The sequence below is a fragment of the Astatotilapia calliptera genome, chromosome 14 (assembly GCF_900246225.1).
Source record: "Astatotilapia calliptera chromosome 14, fAstCal1.2, whole genome shotgun sequence".
NCBI classification, from domain to species: domain Eukaryota; kingdom Metazoa; phylum Chordata; class Actinopteri; order Cichliformes; family Cichlidae; genus Astatotilapia; species Astatotilapia calliptera.
The window spans coordinates 8623680-8645546 of NC_039315.1; the positions used below are offsets into that span (position 1 = coordinate 8623680).

The 21867-nt window shown below is 38.4% G+C and overlaps 1 protein-coding gene across 3 annotated transcripts; it reads left to right on the top strand.

The window, feature by feature from the left end:
- Positions 1-13459: 13459 nt before the first annotated feature.
- On the top strand, positions 13460-21356 carry spartb (spartin b). 3 transcript variants are annotated; one of them, XM_026191628.1, is made up of 9 exons: positions 13576-13745; positions 14224-15049; positions 16815-17012; positions 17912-18071; positions 18207-18401; positions 18494-18652; positions 19197-19287; positions 19474-19518; positions 20262-20322. In XM_026191628.1, the coding sequence occupies exons 2-8, from the start codon at positions 14228-14230 to the stop codon at positions 19496-19498; spliced, it is 1650 nt and encodes a 549-aa protein (XP_026047413.1). In that variant the 5' UTR covers positions 13576-13745; positions 14224-14227; the 3' UTR covers positions 19499-19518; positions 20262-20322. The 3 variants fall into 3 exon arrangements, with proteins under 3 accessions (XP_026047412.1, XP_026047413.1, XP_026047411.1); XM_026191627.1 differs by lacking the exons at positions 13576-13745; positions 19474-19518 and adding an exon at positions 13460-13569 and having other exon boundaries at positions 20262-21356; XM_026191626.1 differs by lacking the exon at positions 19474-19518 and having other exon boundaries at positions 20262-21356.
- The last annotated feature ends 511 nt before the right edge of the window (positions 21357-21867 follow it).

Here is a 21867-nt window from a genome sequence, read left to right on the forward strand (position 1 = left end):
CACATTAAAATGTTTTATATTGCTACTTTAAATACCAAGAACAAATTGTCTTAATAGAAGTTTATAAAATCTGTTATGACTGATGCTACAATTGTGTTTTCCTGTGGAACAGAAGCTCTAAACACTGCACAGCTGTTTAACACTCTTTGTTTTATTTCTCTTGGCGTTAGTGACAGCTTTGAGCTTTAAGCCTTTGCTGCTATGAGGCAAACTCAAAATGCAGACTATATGGTAAATGGCCTGCATTTGTATAGCGCTTTTCTAGTCCATACGACCCCAAAGCGCTTTACACTACATTCAGTCATTCACCCATTCACACACTGGCGATAGCAAGCTACATTGTAGCCACAGCTGCCCTGGGGCGCACTGACAGAGGCGAGGCTGCCGGACACAGGCGCCACCGGGCCCTCTGACCACTACCAGTAGGCAAACACGGGGTTAGTATCTTGCCCAAGGATATTTGGCATGCAGCCAGGGTGCAGCCTGGGATCGAACCACCGACCTTCTGATTAGTGGCTGACCTGCTCTGCCACCTGAGCTACAGCCACTATAACCCTGACCAGGTTTGCACGGTGATCTTGAGATCTTAAAGTACAACAAATTAAGATACCATTCAACAATAATACAATACCTCCTTCCAGACTGTATTTTGGATTGGATTATATTAGACACTTGACCAAAAATTCCTGAACCCACTTTGAATGCTATCAGTGCATTGCATGGGCATTTAAGATAAGGATGAAATTTAATGTGTAAAGATGATAATATTTTATTTAGTTCAGATTAGTCCGTGATGTCTCCAAATTTTCTTACTTCGTTTCTATTTTATGCATTTTTTATGATGCAAAATATGCATTTTCTCTGGCATGCTATGATGAGGAATCCTCCCAAAAAATCCTGCATTCAGATCCACATATGAATTTACTCCAAAAGTTAATGACTTCCAAGATCATCATTGAATGCAAATAATGGGATTAAGCATTCCCCAGTGATAACTCAAACCAGTGGAACTTTTTTAGAAATCCATGCTAAACATTAACTGTGTGATGATGCCAGGTTTATCGTGTCTTGGACTTGGTACTTAAAATTCATTAATGAAACTAGGGTTGAAACTTTGATAAAAACTTCATTTAGCATGCCCATAACTGGAGGAAATGCAGGATTCTGTATGCTAGGAGGTTACTTAATTTACAAACATTACATATAGGAGTTATCCTTGTGTGGCCAGTAATAGGAGTGTAAAGGCACTATTTCACTCTTTTCCGTCATTAGCTTTTGACCAACAGCTCTCCCCTCCCCCAGCAGTTCCTGAGAGTCATGAGCGATGTCGATGGGATTCCCTGTGCTTTTGTGGTCCAGATTTTCAGTCTGTTATTTCCTCTCTGCTCAGTGGTAGCGCTCTTAGCATGGTGTGTTTCCTTGCCAAAAGCAGATAAAGTTCACAGTTATACAATATGACCTGTCAGAAATCATAAAGCAAAATCTCAAGTGAGATGTTTTCTTTGGCAGAATGTTGTAAATGAAAAACAAGCTAATTGTTCATATGCACTATAAATTTCATATACAGAAAAAAATATGTTTCATTAAGGCAATGGCTGATCTTACCTCATCTTCCCCGTGGACTGCAGCAAGTACATCATTAGTCATGTTTCTAGGCACGGTTCAAACCCACAGAAGTTTGTTTTGAATTCAAGACAGGGTCTCCAAAGAAGCTCAAAGTGTCAGGCTAAATTAGGAAAATGTGTGTAAAATGATGCCATGATTTTGTTTTTCTCCAGATGATGTAATAGCAAAGTGCAAAATATAACTCTGAAATTAATGTTTCACTCAGCGAAACAAGTGGATGTTACTTTAATGCACAAAATTTCTGCCTGTGTACTTGATTGTTTTTTTGTCCACAAACTCCTTCCGAAAAAATCTGAAGTTCAGCAGTCAAACACAGGTACATCTTAGACCCCCAAAAGTACTTTTCTACACCAGATATGTCATCACATTGCCCAGGACCCATCTAGCAATGGGATAAAAAGACTCATTTTTAGCATTCATTAACCGAAAACACCTTTTGTTGAAGTTGAAATATGCATGATGTATTATGATATTTCCACAAAGGTTTAATAATACATGCCTATAATTTACTTTGCAAGGTGCTAAATTGTCCCCTTTTTTTCATATAAATTAGTGCTGTCACCGTTAATCTCGTTAAAATGACATTAACGCCATAACCGCATTAATGCGGCAATCCTCCGTTAGCGAGTTAACACAGAACACCCCGTGCAGGGGCTGCGCGCAGTTAGCTTGTTAACGCATTAGCGCCGTTCATGTACTAACTGCCTTGTTTTGTGCTGTATACTCTAAGGGTCTGGACGTACCAAGGTTTAACTTTTATTAACAATGTTGGGAGTCATTACAGTGACTCTTGGGCAGTGGTTCGCTTCCTGCAAGACTTATCCCATGGTGCACTGGGGTCCGTTGCCAAAAAGGATAAAGGACTAATCCAAATCCAATACTGAATTATAGCAATGAGCTACGTTCAGGATCAACATGTTTTACATATTACAAATTATTACAGTAATAGCTAAAAGAAGATACTAAATATGTAAAGAGTGTTTGAAAGCACATTTTAAGACAATACTGTACCTTAAAATTCCAGTGAAAATGCAAAATATGGGGTTAAATAATCTTAAAACCACAAATGAGTCCTAATCCTTTAAAAAAAATGCTTCATGCATTTTAAAATATTTAACTCCTGAATAAAGTCACTCCCTGCATCACTCATCAGTCTAGTCAGTGTTGTGCATACATCCTGAAAGTTTTTCATTTTCATAACAACCTTCCAGAAATTTGCATTTTGGCACGCAAACAAGTGTCATTAATCATACTTGTAAGTGCATGCCTCAAACTCAGATTTAAGGTGAGCAGAAAACCTCACTAGAGAAAAACTTTACCCCTTTGGCAGAATTAATAAAAGCATCTTTCTGCTGTCAGACACTGTACATTCATCAATCTACACATATAGAAAAGGTGAAACATTGAAGTGATGACATACATACTTTTTCTTTTTTGCCTAGAGATGAGCTTCATTCTGCCTTTGGTGTTTTAGGAGTTAGGTAAATGCTGCATTTTAGAAGGTTCATCTTGAACTAAACTTTATTATTATTGATGGTAAAGAAAACTATTTTACAACCTTTTCATGGGTTTGTGCGTTCCTGCAGCTTGTGGGTGTGTTTAGGTTAAATTACGCCTTCTGACTTAAAATATGTATATTTTTACTGAACTTTACACAATGACTGGTGGTTCATAGGATTGTCGGGAAGGTTAGACATGCACTGCTGCTAATTGTAAATATTATGTTTTCCAAACCCTGATATGAAAACGGATTGTTTCAGTTCTCAAACTGAGATAAGGCTAAATACCAGAGCCACACCTTGATGTACCTAATGAATACCTTCATGTGCTCTGGCATGCTGAACACATTAGTAGTCATCCAGGTCATGGTAATCTAAGGAGCTCGGAAAGAAAAGCGAGTGGACTTCTTTAAGTTCCTCGACGACGCTTCACCTCTCATCAGAGAAGCTTATTCAAGTATTAGACCAAATGGTGGAGAGTCCCAGGTATTTAAACCCTAATGGGATTTGTCCGTTAAGAGGACTGTTGACCTACTATGGTCATGTGCCTCATCATATGAGCCATGGTGTGAAAAAGGTGTGGGTCATTATCTTCAGAGGTTTCAGATGAAACCATTGTGCAACCTTGCCTCACCCTATCATGTGACTTACTGAGATCAACTGATGCAAGTTGTGAGTGGGCATTAAGGCTTTAACCTAAGATGAAGACAAAGCAGACTTGTTCCCAAGAGTTTGCAAATTGGATCCATGGTCAGGGGACATAGAACAAAGTTGATTGCAAATGGTCCATTTGGTAAAGTAAATCCATTGGGCATCTTTCTTAGCCTTTAGACAATAATTCTGATGGCAAAGAACCACACGGGACAGGTGAAAAAAAAAAAAAAGAACAAAGTTGATTCTATGGAGAGCACACACCGACTTCTAACTGAATGGATAAGACAGGTCCATTTCACTATCGATACACTCCAGAATAAGATCAACCAAAGTCTTCAAAACACTCCTACCCTCCCTGATTTAAGAAGTTTCTAAGTTTGTGGAAAGGCTCAGCAGGCCCAACAAATTATACGAAAAGACAGACAATTTCATAAATTCCGTACATTGCAAACAAAAACGTATCATCCCGAGTCGATACGTAGACCGTACAGACAAAAACAGGAGGACACCACAACGGAAGACAGTCAGGAAAAGTAGATGAAGAAATTAGCAGACATAATGTACATATTGGGCTTGTGAACTGTAAATAAACCTTCACTGAACTGAGTCCTGCATTTGAGTCTGGCCATGTGAGGTATGGTACACAAGTAAATTCATTACTAAAATTTGACTATTCTTTTTATTATGTCAACAATGTCAGAAACAGAAAGTGGCCAAAATACACGTTATTAATCAGGCTTGCCAGTCATTCCCCTAAATCACAGCTTTTCTTCACTGAATCTGAAAAGAAAAAGTTACTAGCCAAATGACTTAATTTTGCAATTTCTCCATAACAGCCACCCATGGTGGATGTCATCACAGCCACGAAAACAGCAATAAGGAATAATTAACTGCATACCACCGTCTGTACCCAGGGGATGCAATACCCTGTATATATGGACTTCCAAAGATTCACAAGAAGAGTCCCACTCAGAGCCATTGTTAGCAGTATAAACTCAGCCACCTACAATATTTCTAAGCACCTCACCACTGTCCGAGCTCTCCTTTTGGGTAACACATGCCATTACATCAAATACTGACTTCACTGCAATGGCAGATGAAACCATAGTGTGCCTTGATGTGGTTTCTCTCTTCAGTTGCATACCTACAACTGAGGCAACTGAGTTGTAGGTATGTGAGAACATCACTACAGCAAGTCAGCTCCTTAAAAAACACATGAGCCCATGGCACATTGGTGTGCCATGGGCTCATGTGTCACCCATTGTTGTCAACCTTTACATGGAGGAAGTGGAAAGTAAAGCTCTTGTCTCTTTCAAAGGAACTGCATCTAGCCACTGGTACAGATACGTGAGTGACACCTAGGTCAAAATCAAAGCCCAAGAAGTAGAAACCTTCACTGTTCACATCAACTTAGTGCATAGAAACATAAGGTTCACCAGAAAAGATACAAAGGATAGTAGTTTGCACACACCAGTAGGCTACCTACTCTTTGAAACCCACCATGAAAAATTGCATACCCTTCATAATGATTCCATCTTAGTCTAATTTTACCTTGTTTAACTTTTATACTTGCTTTTATACTCTCATACTTCAAGTCAGTTTTATTTATACAGCGCCAAATCACAACAACAGTGGCCTCAAGGTGCTTTATATTTTAAGGTAGACCATACAATAATACAACAGAGTAAATCACAACAATCATATGATGACCTATGAGCAAGCACTTTGGAAGGAAAAACTAGCGGTAGAACTAGACTCAATGAGGAGGGGCCATCTGCTGTGACTGGTTGGGGTGAGGGGAGGAAGCCAGGATAAAAGACATGCTGTGGAAGAGAGCCAGAGTTTAATAATAAGTAATGATTCAATGCAGAGAGGAGTACAAACACATAATGAGTAAGAAAGGTGACTGAAGAAGAAATACTCAATGCATCATGGGAATCCCCCAGCAGCCTAGACCTGTTGCAGCATAACTAAGGGAGGATTCAGGGTCACCTGATCCAGCCCTAACTATATGCTCTAGCAAAAAGGAAAGTTTTTTTTTAAGCCTAATCTTAAAGTTAGATGGTGTCTGTTTGTTGAATCCAAATTAGAACCTGGTTCCACAGAAGAAAGGTCTTAAAACTGAATGCTCTGGTTCCTAATTTACTTTTAAATACTATAGGAACAACAAGTAAGCAGTCTGAGAGCAAAGCGCTCTAATAGGGTGATATGGTACTATAAGGTCAATAACATAAGATGAAGCCCGATTATTCAAGACCTTATACGTGAGGAGCAGGATTTTGAATTCAATTCTGGATTTAACAGAGAGCCAATGAAGAGAACATAGAACATCATAGAAGACAACATAGAAGAGCCACCTCGACTGGATTTTGTACATATTGGGCTTGTGAACTGTAAATAAACCTTCACTGAACTGAGTCCTGCATTTGAGTCTGGCCATGTGAGTAATGGTACACAAGTGAATTCATTATTAAACTTCAACTATTCTTTTTCTCATGTCAGAAACAGAATGTGGCCAAAATACACATCACTAATCAGGCTTCTTTTTCCACACATGACTTGCCAGTTATTCCCCTAAATCACAGCTTCTCTTTTCTCCACATACTGACTGGTTACAAAAAGCTCTTTACATCTTAATACATTTTAAAACTCAGTCTCTAGAAGAAACAAAAAACGTTGTGTGTTTCTCATTTTTATGTCTCTTAGATCAGCCTTTGGCTGTTTTGATGTTGATGTACCGGACCCAATATGTTTGGCCTTCCTTGCACACTTTCCTGCCAGAGATATTTTACTGTTTTAGGAAACTGCTCCACTGATGTCTGCATGCGTTTGTGAATCTTCCGTTGCTGGCTTTGTCATTACTATGGCTCATCCACATGGTATTCTTCGTATATGGTCAGTGACTTTACGTTCACACAAAACATTCAACATACAGCTGTGTGCAGATTTCTGGCTTCACCCCTCATTTCTTTATATTTTGCTTCCAATGAAACAGACTTAATTCTTAACTCTTTAAAATCTGATCCATGAAATAATCCTTACCACTTGTTCTCCAGGCTTTTGGAAGGTCTTTCAGGGGTTTTCTTTAGACATTGGCTGCTTTTTCACTCATTTTCAGTCCAGTCCTCCAGTCTGATCATCTTTAGAAGAATATTTGTTTGTTGTTTGTTTGTTTGTTTTGTTTATTAAGCCACTTAATGCTGACCTATGAATCAGTCAAGCATAAAAAGGCTCCTAACTTAAAGGATGTGTCTGCACAAAACAGAAAACTTATATGACCCATTTAAATTGTATCTTTCAGCAATTTGTTACTAGCAGCCTGTTCCAAAAACACATAATTTGTTACCATTTCTTTAGTTGAATCTATAAATAAAGGGCAAATATAACACAATTTGATTGGCATAAAATATTATTTTTGTACTGATGAGGTGATTTCCAAAGAGCTATTAACCAAAAACCTGACATAATACCAGCCTGTGGTATTAGAGATCTTGTCACCAGGCAATACCGTATGGAAATCATCTGATTGGTGAGAACTCTTTTTCAGCATGTCAGTGATCCCAAACACACTGCCAATGCAGTAAAAGCATTCCTGGATTGTCCTGACTTAGAACGGAACAAAAGAAAGCCAAAATCCAAAGAGGAGCTTTGAATGTCCTTCAAGAAACTATTCCGAGTGACTACTTAAAGAAACGACCAGAAAGTTTTCCCAAGAAAGTTCAGGGTGTGTTAAAGAATAAGGTGTAAATAACTTTCAAGCTCATTAGAACTGTATCTGTGTTTGTCCTATATGTTTTACTTCTATTTTCTTAGCAACATATTAGGAAGAGTGGCGGCTCAAGACGCTGTATGTGCAGTAAGAATATCATTTATAGTCGCTTCAGGCAGCTTTTTGTTTTTCAGATGGAAACATGGCTCAGAAGGATAGCTGAAAGCAAAGCCATTACATGTCTGTGTCTGTTGTCTGAGTTCTGCCAAAAAATAATTATGCACTACATATGATGAGCATTAGTGAGGGAAGAAGATTGTACTTCAAAAGTTAAATTTGCCTCCATAAGATTGAGCATATAAACAAAGTCGTACATCTTATGTAAATATAATGCAATTGCAATTTTACAAAATGTTTTAGTCTGACAGCATTTTAACCACATGAATATGATTCACTAGCCAACACTGAAACACTCCCTTCACTTATTAATGTAATTAAACATGTAAGAACACATAAAGAAGAAGCAACAGATCATCATCTGGACTATAAGCTTGGATTTTTAGTCATTTTATAAGGGGAATGTACTAACTGTAAACTATGTAAAGGCCCCATAACACCCCAGAGATGAAGTTTATAGGTAAATTACTTTAGTCTAGTGCAAACCTCTGTTACCTCAGTTTTCCCTGCATTTTTCCTGAGCTAAAGCGTTCATGCATGTAAGACTGTCAGACTGCTGGAAGGAGTAACTGCAGCCCCTGGTACAGATAATAACTTTTTCAATAGCTGAGTGATTCATGCAGGAGACCCTTTTTTAAAAAAAAATTAAAATCTGTGAGTGAGCGCTTAAGTTAACTTCATGTCATTCTTGATGACTCCTATCAAAGCAGTGTTTCAGATTAGTAGTACGCTGTTCAATATTTAGCACCCTTTGAACCAGATGTTAAAGTAGGAACAGCGAGCTTTCCCAAATATTGAAGCATTGTTTCACCTTGGGGATGATAGTGCAAGAGCTTGCTGGAGTCAGAAAAGAACATGATCTCTCTGTCCATAAATCACAAAGCCTGAGACAGGTTTACTAGCGACCGTGATCCAGTTTTCTTTTTTCAGTCAGCCCTGTGCAGCTTATGTGGATTTCAACTGAGGACAATAAGCATTTGATTAAAAAAAGAGGTCAGGATGCACACATTTAGTTTTTCATAAAGAAAAGGTATTTTAGTTTCCTCTAATTTAATCAGCTTGTTGCCCAAACTTTTTTATCAGCTTTCTTTTAATCAAGATTATTTTTAAATACTCACATTTTTTAGAGAACAGGGCTTTGCTGAAGCGGAACTTTTTCTTCTTTTACTGACTTTTTGCAGCCACTTCAGGGACACTAACTTTCTATAATACGGACCTCAGTGGAGGGCTGAGGGGAAACTGTGACTTAAGATCCTGATGTCTGTTAGGAAAACCATTAATTTATATGGGGTTTTATGACATGTGGACAAGCGGCGTGTATTTGTGGCTCAAAAATGCAGTGCAGAGGACACAGCTGCACCATATTTTAATGTGTCTTTTACAGCTTCACCAGGAAAAAAAGGCAATTCGTTTTGACGCTTGCATTAATTGGAATCATTTGTTGTTCATTTTTTCGCATTTGTTGTGGTTGCACAATTTCCATTTGTTTCTGCTTATAGTTATAGCTCATTCATGCACATTTAGCTCTTTAACAAACCTGTTTATTTCATGGTCATAATATGAAAACATGAAACACATGGGATACCACTACCCATTTTGTTACTGGTTCATAGGAGATGTGCACTGGATAACAACATATATACTATTGTTTATGTATATCAAGTTCTAGTCTCAAGTTAATTGCCATCTTACGCCACTGCAGTGACATAGTTGCCTTGTTATGGTGAATGCTTATTTAGCGGGCTTGCACAAGGACATATAAATAAGTAAATACAAATGTTAATCATTTACTCAAGATGAATGTCTTCATTTTGAACAGATCATAGTACTGTTTGGAATAATGTTGATTGAGAGAATTATTTATCTATTATACACACAAACGCTATAAAAACCTAACATTAGACCTGCATAGCAAAAATCTGAGCCTGGAACAGTCCATGATTGATTGCATTTGTGCTTCCATTTAGAAAGGCTCTTCTTTTTGGCACACAGGCATAAATTTGTTTACACAATGCCTGAGAAGCCCCTCAGTGCCATAATTCCTGCTCAATCCCTCATTTTTCTTCCGATCTTTCTCCTAAACCGATATAAAAGAAATACTAAATAGTGGACGTGACCATTACTCTCTTCTGATTATAATTGTTTTTATGAACACCGACCATCGCATATATGCTCAAAAAGTTATGGAAAACAAAGTGTATATCTGGAACAAAGTGACACTGACAAAAAGGCAGCAATAAATTACTGACATAACTGCATCTACAGCTAAAATGAAAGTCTGGCCAGGAGATAAAAATAGATAAATATGAGAACAACTGCATGTGATTTAAATGACTAATCATTAAAGTAATGGTATGTTTTGATCCGCACTGTGATTAAACTGAAGACTAGCAGTCTAGGAAAATACGAGGTCAGGCAGGGGGAATCTGGACAAAACTGTTTTATTAAGGTTTTTTTTAAGGGGCATTATGAACATTATATAGTAGTCATGTGGAAAAAACCCACAGAGCTGCCTGTAAAAGAGTTGTACATTCATTACAGCCTTGTGTCTGGTTCTTCCAAATAACTTCTTAAATAACTCATTTTATAGCTGCTTAATCTGACTTTTATCTTATAAACTCGAAACTGAAACTCCACAAAAAAGCAGGTTACTGAATGTAAGTTACTTGAATAATTGAGGATCAGCAAAGCCAGAAACCCACATGCATATCATTTGAGTGTTGGCTGGGATGTAATTCCTCATTAATCATTGTGCATGTGTTTCAGTAGCTCCATGAGTATTGAAATGTTGAAGTCTGTTTACACAAAGAATTCAAATAACCTGTTTCTGGTTAAAACCAATCTTAATGTTGCAACTCTTCACGAAAACAGCGAATAAACAGCAAGACTAACAGTCATACTCTCTCTGTTATGCCACCTCTAACTTTTAGTTTGTGCTGCACTAATGATAATTTAATAATTATCATTATCATTTGATAATTCTTAACTGTTCAAAAATGAATTATTAAGACAATTCTGATGTCCACATAGAAAAAACATTGCTGTGACCAAACTAAATCCATGATCTATAGCTCTAAAGCAAATCACTCTTCCAAAATGGTGACCCATACATATGTTGCTCATATGTGGGCCAACCTTAACAACAGAAGACATGTTTTACCAGCCTGTTCCAGCTACAGACATTAGTCGACCTCTCGGTGAAGCAGAACAAATTCAAAATTTCCCCATCTGGTAATATAATCAAAGTAAAGACAGGCAACCTGTTTGTAGTGCACTGAGCACAACTGGACAAAAACTACAGTGAAGCAGAGTATGATGCACGTACAATTCAATGAGATGAATAATAAACTATAACTAACTTCAGAAAACAAATTCGGTAATAAGAGAATGAAAAACAGATTTCTTTTTTATTCACTTTGAGCACAATTTACAGAAACACAGGAACAAAGTTCTTATTAAATATGACCTTCATATGTTAAGGACTGGAGCTCAGATCCTTTGAACATCAGCTTGCCCTCGGGCATGACAGAGTTCAAAATAGTGAGCTAAAGCTGCACTGGATTAACACCGCAACATGTGTGAAGAGCATGTCCAGTCTGGTCCCAGTGTTTTGGCATCTGTGCTCAGTGAATACTGGGAATCTGTCAAACTGGAGATTAGACTTGTTGAGCTATTTTCCAGGGTCACAGCAGCTAAGAAACTGATGAGAGTCAGACTAGTAAAACAAAAACACAAGTGATTCAGAAAAAGTTCATTCTTAGTAAATTATGCATGTTGATTTGTTCTTATTGCTTTTAAAATGCCTGTAGGTTTCTGCTGTTTGATGGCGACATGCTAGGTAATTTTATAGTCATTAGAGGCGCATTTGAACCAAGCTGCATGTCTAATCATTCCCATGATTAGACAAAATGTTTCAACTATGAAGGATGCTAAAGGTTTTTGATTAGATTGAACTCAGAGCAACATAAAAACTGTGCCGTTTTCACCACCTCATACTCAAAATCTATGTTTGAGGTAGGATTTGACTCCCTCTGGTGTGCAGTCTCAAAAATCTGAAATCTAGTAACTGAAGGTGTCTATGGCCAACGTGACATGTTTTTAAAATCCATAGCAAATCTTCTCTTTTCGTCAGTAGATTTGTAGATATTTTCTTATTGTCCTTGGGGGCTCAATAACATGTGTTAGCAATTTCAATGAGCCATTTGCAGAGTGTTGAAAGAAGAACAACGAACAAGAAGTGGGCATGTCCTGCCTGACTCACTTTCTTCTCCTCTGGAAATATTTTACAACAATTGTATCAACATTTTGATGAACCAGCATAATTTTCTGTCTAGTCGGTCAACGGTTCGTCTGAACATTAAAATGATTTAGCACCGGTAAACAGAATCCTCAGTTTCACAGCTGCTGTGAGTGTTCAGTAAACAGGATACGGTCACTGAGCAGATTAATGTTTCAGCTTTCTCAACAGCTGGGTGACCCGAGGTCAGCTCAGACCTCTGAGGTATAACAGAGGCTTTCGGGAATCTGTTTTCAATTTTTTGTTGAATACATTCATTTGAGTTACATTAATGAAAACATATCCATTTTGTTACTTTAATTGGTGATCACCTATTAAACTAACCCATGCATGTCTTTGGATTATGGAAGCAAGTTTGAGTAAGCTGCAGACACAGGAATAGCATGCAATCTTCAGTGCATAGTTTGAGTTTGGGCATCAAGCACAAGGGTCATGACCACCTTCTTCAGCACAGCCCAAACTCTCTCAGGCAAATGTTCTTGTGATTTCTTGTAAGGTCCAGGCTACAGGGAGGCCAATCCATGACCGATAGTGCTCCATTGTGCATTTTTCTAAACAAGTATTGTAGGGGAGGAGCCACTAGCTTAAAGACTCATGGGTCTGTTCATCTGACATTCACGTGTTAAGTTACAGAGTTATAACAGCTATTCCAGTTATCTTGATCTGTTGTTGTTGTTGTTGTTATTGTTAATGTTTAACATTATTGCAGCTGTTTTCTGTATTGATTGTGGCCAGCAATGGCCACCATGACTAAGACTGCTGTACCAGTTAATGACCACTGTTGTGATTTAGGGTGATGCAATCAACAGATACATACTGGTTGTTGAAAAGTGTAAGAAACACAGGGTCTCCAGGTCAAACTAGAGATCTGTGTCTCCTTCTTGGCTTACCTTTGCAACAGTAAAATATCACTGTAATGGCAGCATGTCTGGGATACTGCGATGCTGAAAAATCAACATATTGTCAGCCACATGCTTACCTGATGGCATTGCATGTCAGATCAAAATTAGAATTTTCTGCATTCATAGTGAATCATCCAAGATTTCCCCAAAATTTGGTTAATAGCTTCAAAGAAAAAAATTATAAATATATTTTTTAAAAACAAACAAACAAAACAAAAACCTTAGCATGGCTTGAGACTGTTGAAAATGCTGCATTGTGAACTTGCTTTTTATCATAAGTTCAGCTAGTTTGCATTATTGATGAGAAGTCCTAAAAGGTGTCTCTTTATTAATATTAAGAAATATATTTACACTGCCACCGCATCATTCAGTCACCGTTTTTGAATCTATATGGAAGTGTGTATAAGTGCATAATTTCTGCTTGATATTAATGGAACTGAAATTTGATTTAATGGAAAATAAATTGTTGCAGTTGCTCACTATGACCAATAGATGGAAGTGTCCCCTTATTCAAATGGTTCATTTATCAGTAGAAGCTATTTGAATGGGTGCTTAGTGACCTCTTGTGGTTATGGTGACGAACTACAAAAATTGTCAAGTTTAGGTGGCGTTTCACTACTTCCGGTATCTATTTTTTTTAAAAGGGGGCTGACATGTGATCGTATTGGGCACGTCGGGTCGGTCGTGGAACTTTTGCTTTGAAAGGTCAGTAATGACCTCATGACACCACTAGGCTCTCCTTTACTTTAGGGAGTCGTCCAGCAGCGAAGTCTAGTTTATTTACTCAGGTTGCCGATTGAAGTTATCACTCTTTGCTAGCTAGGAGGAACGTTAGCAGGCCAATTAATAAGCTGTTCTTTGGTGTTTTTCCGCTCTCTAAGGTAAGAGCTAATATCATTCGCTATTAGGTGAGTTGGAGCTAGCTGACAGCTAGTAGTTATCACTAATTACGACTTCACGTGTTATATATATATGTTGCTGTCGGTACACTAAAATCGTGGCATAGCTCCTGACTTTGTCCGAACGCAGACGTTAGCTCTTGTTGATCTGTGTTAGCAAGTTTAACACGAGGATTAGTGTGTTTAAAGCCTGTTTTAGTGGATCGTTTTAAACCAGTAACACTGACGTACGTAACGAAAATAAACCAGGTAACATGTGATCTAGAAAGACCAAGAGGGCCATTTGCGCGATGCGTTTCACTTCTAAGTGACTTGTACTTGTGATCAAGTTTGGGGTCGAAGTTAAGTAAGCAGTAAAATATCATTTGAATAACCTTTAGCCATTTCAAAGTCTAGCCAAGATAATCATTTCCCTGCATGTGCTGTACTTAATAGAAATTTACCAATTGTCTTGTTTCAGAGCAATGGAGAAAGCTAAACAAGATGCATTTGATAATGCCAGACTTCAAGTGATCAAAGATGGCTATGAAAGGGCCTTCGAGTGCATCAATAAAGGACTCACTGCAGATGAAGCCGGAGACAAGAGTCAGGCCCTGGAGCTCTACAAAAAAGGACGACAGCACCTTCTTAGGGCTATCAGTGTACCTTCGAAGGGGGAAGAGTGTGTTGGCAACTCCTGGGAATCAGCAAGGCAGATGCAGCAGAAGATGCAGGAGACCCTGAACAACATCACCACCCGCATGGCCATACTAGAGACCAGCTCTGACCCTGAATCTGCAGTATCTGCCCCTGATGCAACAAGCATTTCTGCAAAAGGTCTCTACCCAGGACTTCCCACCACAGAGAAGCCAGTACGGCCGCCTCCACCAGACATTCCTTCTGCTAATGGTCAGCCAGCTAGAGCTGTAGGAGGTTTGCCTCCAAGCGGAGGAGTGGGTCTACCCCTCTCACCTACCAGACCCTCTGCGGTTCCTGCCGAACAGCCTCCAGCCTACTCTCCTCAGGCAGCCGATGGTCACATATCAGTCTCATATGGAACAGATTCAGGGGAGATGTCATTGGTCGGGGAAGAGTTCTACAGTCATACATCTAACTCGACACCTTCCCCTCAGAGCATAGGTGAAGATGGAGAGGAGCTGCTGTACATTCCCAACGGTGTGCAGATATTTTTTGTCACACCTGAGGGGCAAGTGAGCGCTCCCTCATACCCCGGCTACCTGCGGCTGGTGAGGTTTACCAGCGATCACTCAGACAGAGTGCCTAATCGACCACCAGCATTTCTGCAGGTGAGAGGGGAAAAATTATTTTATTTATTTATATATATATCTTTTTACTTTGTTATTTTAAAATTATACATTCATGTGGTGTTAAGCAATCACTCAAAAAATATGTTATCAATTCTCTTCCTCCTTTTCTTTTTTGTGTCCCTTTACCCGATTTCATAAGATGTTTGCTCAATTTCTTAATATCCGCATTACAGTGAGTCATCAGCAGAGGGACATAGGCCGGTTAAAGATCAATGTCCCTCCTTCCTAAGGACAGAGTCATGTGAGGGTTGTTTACCTAATGCCCTAGTCCCAGTAGGTAGGTTAATGGCTATGATGTCATCCTCGGCGGAATCCCAGACATGAATCAGATTTGGGGCACAGGTGACAATATTCAGAAAAAGAAATGAACTTATTTGGAGTGTTCATATGTGTAGGCATGTGCACTATGCCAAGATGATGTGTGAACTTAATTTTCCGTTTTAAAAAGAAAATGACAGTAGCTAGGAGCTAGATGGGCATGCAGCTCCCAAACTGACAGGTGTATCTAAATGTATTTTAATATAAATGAAAAAGTATAAAGTTTTTTTTAGTAGGAGGTGGGGTTTTTTTTTTTTTTTTGTGTGTGTGTGTGTTTGTTTTTGTTTGTTTTTACACATTTAAAACTAAAGCAGTGTTTGAACATTAATATCTCAAAGACCTTTAAAGATGAAAACCTTGACCTTTACCTGTAAATTGAATGAGGATGTGCACTTAAAGCCAAATTAAAAACCAGAATCTTCTAGGAAGCTAGAGTACCCACACAAACACTTGGAGAACATGCAAACTCAACACAGCAAAATGGTGGCGTCGAACTCAGGACCTTTTTGCTGTGAGGCAATAGTGCTAGCCACTGCACCACCTGTTTCGTAAAATGTGTAGAATCACATATTAACATGAAATTGTTAGTCAAAAATAAATAAACACTGTTATTTGGTAATGGGGTTTTTTGTGTTTTTTGGTTGTTTTTGTTTTTTTTATTGGGGGGGGGGGATTTTTTAACATATCACATGGGTTGTGAATCTTCACAGATGAGCATGATGTAGTTTGAGATGCTTTCCAGATTTTTCTTTTTCTTTTGACTTGAAATAAGTTGCTTAATACAAACCAATGATGCAGTGAAATCAAAGGTTGTGAGGTGTTTTGAACTGCCAAGTTGGATTTGTACAGGTCAACACCGCAACCAGTCAATGATAAGATAAGAAAGGGTTTGGAGGTATGTAGACAGCTTAAGCTCTTTATTAAGAGACTAAATCAATAACACCAAATGTCTCTAACCTATTCAGGATTATTTGTTATGATTACATTTGCCTTTCATGCCACTAGTGTCATGAGACTAAAATTTGCCTATTTAGTGGGGGATTTCCCAGGTGTTATTGAAAGTGTGTGACATCAGTGATTCACATGAGTGCAAGTAATTACGTAAACCCAGCTTACACAGTTATGCTCTGTAATCTTGTTAGACATGCAGCAATCACAGGATGACTGTGTACTCTAGTTTGTCTCACTGTGTTGTGCAGAAGCACCATTTGTAAAACCAGGATTCATTCAAGGTTACTTTTGAAAACTTCTAGTAAAACAAAATGTCTGCAGACTTCTTTCTCCTGTTAAATGTAACTTTCACCTCAATTCACTTACTATACTATATTACACACATCATTTCATATCATAGTATACCTGTTTTGATTTGTTTTTAATCACATTTTCCATTTGTTGCATTTTCTTCACTTTCTTTTGATCCTGGCAGGTGTGTGACTGGCTGTACCCTCTCATGGCCATGAACTCTCCAGTGTTACTCTGTAACACTGGTGTGTTTATGTTTCCGGACATGATGGCACCAGCTCCAGGGTATTATGTGGGAGTGGTTTTGTCCTCTGAGCTCCCTGCTACAGACAGAGGACTGTTTCAGGACCTGTTGTCCCAGATGACAGATCTGAGGGTTCAGGTCAGTGTGTTTCACTGTGGTTAGATCTGCAACAGCATGAAATATTTGGTATTATCTGGCAAACAATTGCAAACAGAGACCAGGCTGTAAGGCCTGTGTTTCCCAAACAGTAGAGTCTGTGGCTAAATATATCCCCAAACAGAGATCATGCTGTATTTGATTTCTGTGTTTAAAGAAATAACAAGATTATTTTTTTTAAACTAGAAAATCTAAACTTTCCCAACTTCAGATTTTTTAAATTCCAGTTTAATTGTTTTGTTGATTCTTACACAAACAACACTTTTGATGCTGCACTCTGCTGTATTGTTGGCTTGCAATGAAACTCTTGCTGCTGCTTATTTCTGATCTAGCAGCCCTCCCCAAATTACCCCTGCCTCAGCATTGTGGGGATTTGACTCAGGCAGGTGAGGAGAATTAATCAGTTATAATGCTCTTATCTGCAGCAGTTAGAACCTTAGAGCTTCAGCTGAAAGACAAGTGCCAGTTTAGCCATGATGGAGGTGTCATTTTGATTGGAGTGACACCAGGCAAGGTCATTTTTAATGAATGCACACAGCCTAATTATCTTGTCAAATGGAGGTGATATCACATCAGAAAGTAAGCATTTTTTTTAAATTTCTTTATTATTCAGTCTAATAGTATACCAGAGATTTTTAGCTCAAATCTTTCGTTACAGCAGAGAGATGTTTTTAAAATGGCAGTCTGTTTGAGAGCAAACAAATAGCGCATTGTAATGAGGAGTGCAGAATGAGAGGATGCATTGTGTGCATTGGGGGGTTACTGGGAGACGAACATCTGTAGATGTGTGCAGCTTCCACAAGTTGTCCAAAGTATTCATTTTCATCCCACACTGTCTGTCTTCATTCTGCACTGGCTAATCAATGTGTCTCTATGATCAGGCTCCAGAAGAAGCTGCAGATACCATTAATCTCAGCCAGAAGGTGTCTGTTGATACACCTGAGCAACCAGCAGAGGCTCCTGCAGAGACTCCAGCAGAGACTGAAGAGGAAAAGACTTTACCTGAATGGAGTGAAAAGGTGGCAAGCGGGATCCTGACAGGTAAGCAGTGTCTCTTAAGTTTTTAATATCATTGTTTTACAAAGTTAGGAGTTTGGAATTGGATTGTTTATGAATATAGGTCAGCAGTCCTCACTAATGATCACTAACGCTGTCTGCCCTGTGTGATCCTGTCAGGTGCATCCTGGCTAAGCTGGGGACTGGTCAAAGGAGCTGAGTACACAGGCATAGCCATTCACAAAGGGGCAGCTAAACTCAGAGAACATATCACTCCAGAGGACAAACCCACCCCCGTCAGCCCCACAGTCACAAAAGGCCTCCATGTTGCCAAGCAAGCTACAGGAGGAGCTGTCAAAGTCAGCCAGTTTCTAGGTCATTAAGTCCTCTTCAGTCAGCATTTTTTACTGTCCTTGAGTGTTAATTTGGCAGTGAACTTATAATTTACTAATGCTTTCTTACTGCAGTGGATGGCGTGTGTTCTGTTGCTAGCTGCGTGGGTCGAGAGTTGGCTCCACATGTGAAAAAACACGGAGGCAAGCTGATCCCAGAGTCTATGAAGAAGGATAAAGATGGGCGTTCCAACATTGATGGAGCCATGGTGGTGGCTGCAAGTGGTGTGCAAGGTAAAGTTAATTTTCACTTTATATTCTTTAAAACATTTTTTTTGTTTTTTTTGGGTTTGTTTGTTTTTTATTAAAAACCATATTTTTTATTTGTTTGTACTTTTATATATACACAGACGTTTTTGAAAAGACCTTTTGGTCATTTGTCACATGACCAGAAATTAAAAAAAATAAATAAATAAGAGCTCTTCTATGACAAGTGTGTAGAGGATAGTATTCAGATTAAAACACCTCAGCCGTGCTGTGTATTGTCATGCACTGGCAGAGAGCATGATAAAAAAGCATTTTTTGTTTTGCTTTTCCTGCATTGACCACCACATCCTTTTCACCAGGTTTGGCACCCTCTGACTTTGCCCTCTTTCCCAAAATTCAGCTTGAATGTCTGCTGTGTAAAATAGCAGCTATTCTGGAAATGTTACCGTTAAAAACACGCTTCAAGGGAATTTTGTCCAGTCTGAATCTGATGTATTTCATTATTACGCCCTTTGCATAAATGTATCTACCCTTACAAACACATACAAATAATACTCTTGTGTTTTCCCAGGATTTGCAACCATGTGGACAGGTTTGGAAGTAGCAGCAAAGGACATAGCTACAAGTGTAGCTTCAGAAACAGTGACCACCGTAAAACACAAGTAAGAAATTAAATAAATATAGTTTAATTACTTCTGACTACTGTCACTGCTTGAATGTGCACATATGCAATTTTTTGATCAGCACTGCTCGGGAGACGGGTTTTTGATGTGTATGTTGTAAATGACTGCATACATTGTGTAAGCAAAAACCAAAAGTGCACTCACTCTCTTCAATTTGCTTTGCAGATTTAGGGGTCTACAAAACAACTGACACTCCTAATGAGACAAAGTGTAATTTTTCCTGATTCTCCACAACTGTTTAATGCTTTTCACTTCTAATTGTGCACATAACACAAGCTTCTGGTTTTTTTTGTTCTCTTTAACAAAGCACTCTTCAGCCCTATGCTGTACCAGTTCACTCCCTTTTCTTGTGTGCCAATTTGGATTACGGGGCCTCTTTAAGTGATTCCATTGATTTCTAACAGTGTTTCTGAAGGAAATGTTATAATTGACAGTATTTTCATCCTGCCTGCCTCAACGGGTTCTCGTGTTCTAAGAAATTCTGCAAAATGCAAAATTCACATCAGAGTTAAAAACTGGTTTCAGGAGGGAAATTCTTAAAATGTTCTTATAATGATGGAAATCTGCCGTACTGTTTCTTTCTTTGAATACGTTTTGGCTTCGTTAGGCATTCCTGGGAAATCACTAAGCTGGACTCTACAGTATTACATTTGCTTTGTTTTTGCATGCATGTGTCAATACAAGTTGATTTGGTTAGAATTTGTAAATGAAATTGGCCAAAAAAGATCTTCCCATCTGCTTCCAATTGGGTAAAATTGCCAATATTCTGGCAAACAAATGTATTTATTCCAGATTGCACACTTGCATGCACTTGCAACCCTCACTCCCTCACAGAAATTCACTCGACGCATGATGGCATCTTTACAGTCTTTGCACTACATATTAATTAATTCTTCCCATACCCTCTTCTCCCCGCCTCTCGCTCTGACCTCTCACTCAATCTGACTCTGAAGGTACGGAGCAGCGGCAGGACAAGCCACAGACCACGCTGTCAATTCTGCCATTAATGTCGGTATCACTGCCTTCAATGTTGACAACCTGGGGATCAAAGCTGTGGTGAAAAGGACTGGCAGGCACACAGCGCAAGCACTTTTGGAAGACTACAAGATTCAGAAAAAACCTGAAAATGGGACTCAAGTGGAGAAGTTGGAGAAATAGCTGGTAGTGTCCTGCCTCATTCCCACAGCAATGCCTTAAAACAAAATTTGTAATTTCTATTAAATCATTCTATATTTAATATTCTTTATTTATAAAACTGGTTCTAGATTTACAAGGTAACTACTGATTATATTCATATCCTATAGTTTGATACTGCTTGGAACTTGCACTTTAATATTTATGTAATACAGGAAGATTGGACCTAAATGTGAAGGACCTGAAAATTATATAATACACACCAAAAGATTAATTATAAATGATACAATATCCTACATAACATTTAATTCATTTTGAACTGTTTAACACTGCTGTTTGTATGAAGAAAGCTTTGTTCTTGAATAGAGACATAATTATTTAATATGCATTTGTGTGTTTCCCATAATAGCAAATGTGTTTTAAACAAAAGATGATGAAATATATGTGTGCATATTTACTTTCACATATATTTAAGACCAAAGTAATACCAGCTGTACTGTTTCACTATGGTGTTGAAAATGTCAAGTTATCTCTGCTTCTAACTGTGCCTTCAAATATCAAATGATAACATTAAAAATTAACATTTCAAGCTCCAAAATTTGACTAAAACACAACAGATTCGGGACAAGTATGTAGTCTCTCTATACTCAATCAGTAACCAGTAAGATGTAAATGCATCTCAGGAGTCTAAAAGATGTTGTGCTCCAGTCTGCAGGGCTTGCTTCTGTATTTTCGACTTAGTTGTAGCCATGTTATTTTTAAATGTGGCTTATTGTATTTCATAAAAAATTCACTGTAATATGTAAACCAATATCCCGAAGAGTATTTGTAATGTTTAAATGGCCTCTAGTTGCACATTGAGATTTTGTTCCCAGCTGAATTACTCAATAAAGATGAAGACTAAATGAAGCATCCTTAGGAGTCTAAAGTAAATATTTTGTGCCAGCAGAAGTGCATATTTGCGAGTGCAGTCAATTACTTTTAATTCCTCAGGAGTTAGGGAAGTTAAGTGTGAACTATGAGCCTAGTACCTCCACCTAGTGGCGACCATTCAATCAAGCTTAATTTAACCATGTACATTCATGTCTCCTGAATGGGTGATCCAGATTAGTTTTCTTCTTTAATACCAGCTAAACACGAGGTAAAATTAAGTGCAGGTACAAAGAGATTTGTGAAAAAGCCTTGAGCCAGCCCCTTAGTTACTTTTGCTTGCAAGGAGCCAGACGTTGTCATTTTTATTTAGTTATTAAAGTGGTCTTGACCAGTAGTTCTCCAGGCTTCCTGGAAATATTCCAAACCTTTTTCAGATATTGGCTGCTTTTCAACCATTTTCAGTCCAGTTCTTGTACCTGACAATTTTTAGAGGAATGTTCAAAGCTACTTAACACAAAATTTAAGTACAAAAGAAATGTTTTGTGCTTAACA

Coding starts and splice junctions, on each gene's coding strand:
- spartb (XM_026191627.1), top strand. CDS start 14,228: ATGGAGAAAGCTAAACAAGATGCATTTGATAATGCCAGACTTCAAGTG. Junction 15,050..16,814: donor GACCACCAGCATTTCTGCAG/GTGAGAGGGGAA, acceptor TGATCCTGGCAG/GTGTGTGACTGGCTGTACCC. Junction 18,653..19,196: donor GGCTGCAAGTGGTGTGCAAG/GTAAAGTTAATT, acceptor GTGTTTTCCCAG/GATTTGCAACCATGTGGACA.